The sequence below is a fragment of the Lipotes vexillifer genome, unplaced genomic scaffold (assembly GCF_000442215.2).
Source record: "Lipotes vexillifer unplaced genomic scaffold, Lipotes_vexillifer_v1.1 scaffold689, whole genome shotgun sequence".
NCBI classification, from domain to species: Eukaryota; Metazoa; Chordata; class Mammalia; order Artiodactyla; family Lipotidae; genus Lipotes; species Lipotes vexillifer.
In genome coordinates, this window is record NW_006772359.1 from 1925498 (window position 1) to 1929394 (window position 3897).

Here is a 3897-nt window from a genome sequence, read left to right on the forward strand (position 1 = left end):
GGCGTACTCTCAACCACTGTGCCACCAGGGAAGCCCTAAATTGCTGTTCTTATGTGCAATCCAAGCATAGATGTTTTTGATGTTCATGTAGTCATTTCTGAAGTTAGCTAATTCATCTTACATACCATTATTAGTGCACTTTTAATTTTCCCCAGGCACACAGATCCTGGAAACTGCAAAAGTTATTCCATTGGATTTCTGTGTCGCTTTTTTGTTTTTCCAAGATAGCCCTTTATCCTCCTCCTTGGCTGGAATGCTTTGTTCTCAAAGAGCAGGTTAGATGCAAAACTTGGGCTGATATAGTGCTAAGGGCAGTTATTTAAGGTGGCATGTGGGGACAGAATGGGAAGATTCCAATGATAGTTAATGGGATTTGGGCAAGTCGATTGCGTTCTGACAGTTCCTTCCCTGGGGTTCAGTTTATCTATGAAAGCCACACCATTCAAAGGCAGAGCTGAAATTGTCTTCTCAATTGAATTTAGTTTAGTAGCCTTTACAAAAATATTTTCCCCATTCTGGGATCTGTTCTTTTTACATATGGAAGTTGTTATGTTACTATTTCTCAGCCTTCGTTTGGAAACTTGTTTCTTCTTATAATTTGCTGATAGTGCCAAATTTTCAGTAATCTGTAGATATGTATTTACCAATCCGTGGCCTGGATGTAAACCACATATTGAGCATCAGTATTATTTTTACATTGCTAAAATCTAATGGAATGATTTCTCTGCTTATTTCAGAGAGATTAGGCTCCTGATATTTCATCAGTCTATGGAGTGTTTTTAAGCTTTAGCTGTTTAGCTGGCTTAGATATAACCCAGCTGCTGAAGTGTATACGTAGGACACGGCTCCTCCCGCCCTTAGAAACTTGGTGCTACTCCCTGATGCAGAGGTTAGAGTGATGGCAACAGCCTAAGAAGGCCAGAAAGCTCATCTCTGAAGTTCTCTAAACCTCATCTGGGAAATGAGGCTGTCTCTCTCCCAGAGTTACACCAGATGTCAAATGTGAGCACACAAATGATGCTGCGTGTCAATAGGTAATGCTAGAACATCATCTTTTCTTTAAAAATTTCTTTGGAGCCTCATGGTTGCCTTTGAAACATATAGCTCACATGGTAGATAGGCTTTGCTGGAGGAATCTCAGCTCTAAATTTAAATGGGTTTGTGGAAGAAATCATAGCAATAAAGCTGAACCGAATGGATAGCCCATTTCTTTCTTCTTTTTTTTTCCCATTTCTTTCTTTCTTCCAATTTTGAAACCCGTTCAATCATACAGTGCCCACCCTTGGATGCCGTGGATCAGGTGCGAGGTCTGTCTCTTTTCTGAGACATCTTTCCTACCTCCAGGAAGCTCCTTTCTCTATAATTTCTTCTTTTCCCGGAGGAGCTATCCTTCACCACTGCCACCACTTCTGCCCTGAGCACTTTTCATTGGAGTGGATAATTCCTGTGTGCCATCTGGGGATCTCGATCTTGAGAGACTAACTTGCTGCTCTGCTAACTTTATTTCTTATCGTAGAGGGAGAAAGAAATGGTCTTACCCAGCGTCCACCAGCACAACCCTGACTGTGACATTTGGGTCCACGAGTATTTCACTCCGTCCTGGTTCTGTCTGCCAAATAATAAGCCAGTCCTGACAGCCGTCCGGCCAGGGGACACGGCCCGGGACACCCTGGAGCTGATCTGCAAGGTATGAGGCTACTTGGGGTTGCTTTCTTGAGAAGAACAGAATGCAGTGGAGGAATCCATGAACACTCAGAAGCCTGTGGCAGGGGAGGGTACTTTAAAGAACATCTCCGTTTCATTTCAGAGCAGCTTTGGATTTCTTTGTGATAATATGCATAATAAATGGAAGTGAATTCTTCAGCGCTTGGGAGCAGAAGGATTCTTCTAAGTAGCCTCTTTCAACATGTGTACTTGATAGATTTGTGATAAGCATCTTACGTGCTCATTGCACAAGTTTTAGAGAATTCAGGTAAAGGACAAAGCAGAAAATTAAGGCACCCTTACTTTACAATTCAGGAATCACCTCAGTGAACATTTTGGCATCATATTACGTGCACTATTTGTAACCTGCTCTTTTGACAGTAACTCATACACGGGCATCTTTAGGGTAGGGAAAAACTGAAATAATAAATATAAATTTGACCTCTATGATGAGAAATTCCTCTTCCTAGGAACACACAATTAGCCTCTTTTGTTTTTTAGAGACAAATGATTGAGCTCACTTCCTCTGTTTTTACCTTACGCTGTAGAAACTTCTTGATCTTTTTCAAGGTAATCCCTGTTTCTTTTTTTTTTTTTTTTTTTTTTTTTCTTCCTGAAGGACAGCTGGATGAATTGGATTGCCTTGAGTGAGGGAAGGGAAAAAGGAAAGAAAGGAGCTTTCCTAACATGCCTGCTTTTCTTTTACATAATTAATAGCATTAATAGTCTTATTTAGTAGTCATATCAAGTCTGGACAAGAACGATACGTCCCCATTGTACAGATGGAGAAGGCGAGGCTCAGAGAGCCTTAGTTCCTTGCCTGAGTTCACATCACAGTCATAATCACTTGCAGAGGAGGTTTTGAATCCATATCTGGCTGCTCCAAACTTAGATGTATCCTTTTGTGCTGAGTGGATGGTCACAAGAACTGTCAGTTGTCAGGAAGGATGGTCCGTAAGGGGTGGAAGAATCTAGAATATATTCTTAGGGGAGTGAAATGGTCTTCTCTGAGGCCACTAAAGGGAAAGTGGAAACCTTTTCTGTCATCATTTTATCCTAGAAGAAGCTGGATGAATACAGTGATATTTTTGGACCTTCTCATTCAACACAGTGGTTTATAAATGTAGAATAACTTTCACTACCTCAGTTCTATAGTTCTGCAATCAGCAATTTTTGTACTTAAAAAAATAAATCACTAGGGCTTTGATAAAGGGAAAATATGGCTTCATATGAAGGAGGAATGGAACACTCTGGCTCAGATAAGCCTGTTGGATGGTCTTCTGTGGAGGAAAAGTAGGACCATTTGTTTCAGGACAAAGCTACAATCAGCTCCCACATGGGTGTTAAAAATAAATGATGCACTCTTGCGTGCTTTGACTCCTTCATGTACACGAATTCTAGCTTTTTAAAGATAATGGTATTTCTGTTCACATTTTTCATTTTAATTACTTAACAAAATTGGTCTATTGAGGATTTCTGCATTCTTTTATTTATAGATTAGCACAGTTCTTTAGAGACCCATTAATATTCTGCAGAGCTATGGGAAGTATTCTCAGAACTGCAGCTGAAGGTGTCAGAAGTAGGACTCTGGGCTTTTTGTATAAGCCAAACTCTGGAGGGTCCTTCCAAGGAGTTGCATTGCTTTGGAGCCTCCTGTGTACATTGGCTTTAGACTCCATCAGATATCAGAGGGTAGGTCAGAGTTCAGCAATAAACATTGATTGGTGGAAAATTGAATAGTGAGTGGGGAAAATAGTGATTTTAGGTACTTTTCAAGCTTTTGCTTTGATGGAAACTAAGGGAATTGGGGAGGAATAATACTGTCGTGGCAACTTAGAGACCATCTTTAGATAATGAGTTAGACCAGTTCCCCTATAAAGGGTTTATTTCTGCCTTTCTCTAACAAGAAAAGGTCATCCCACTCAGTTTTTCCTGAATCCTCAGGTTTTTTTCCCCCAAAACATAGAAAAAAATAAGGTGTGGAACAAGCTTACATCTCTTGAGTTTAAAAACAGAAAAATTTTGTGTGCACTTTAAGAAAGTGATGGTCTCCAGAAAAGCACCTGTGTAGGATAAATTATATAGTGTGCTTGGAGCCAGGTACCTTCTAAAGCTTGCTGCTTCTTTGGAAAACACTTTGTTGTAATTAGTGGAGCCGATTTTATTCTTCAGAGGGAAAGAGATAATGCGGAA

General features: G+C 40.2%; 1 protein-coding gene across 2 annotated transcripts in view; it reads left to right on the forward strand.

Moving 5' to 3' along the window:
• TIAM1 (TIAM Rac1 associated GEF 1) overlaps positions 1 to 3897 on the forward strand; it is a 149296-nt gene that overhangs the window by 61239 nt on the left and 84160 nt on the right. For both annotated transcript variants that reach the window (XM_007447422.1, XM_007447423.1), the window contains one exon: positions 1517 to 1687. In XM_007447422.1, the coding sequence (XP_007447484.1) occupies positions 1517 to 1687 (171 nt within the window). The remainder of the gene's footprint in view (positions 1 to 1516; positions 1688 to 3897) is intronic.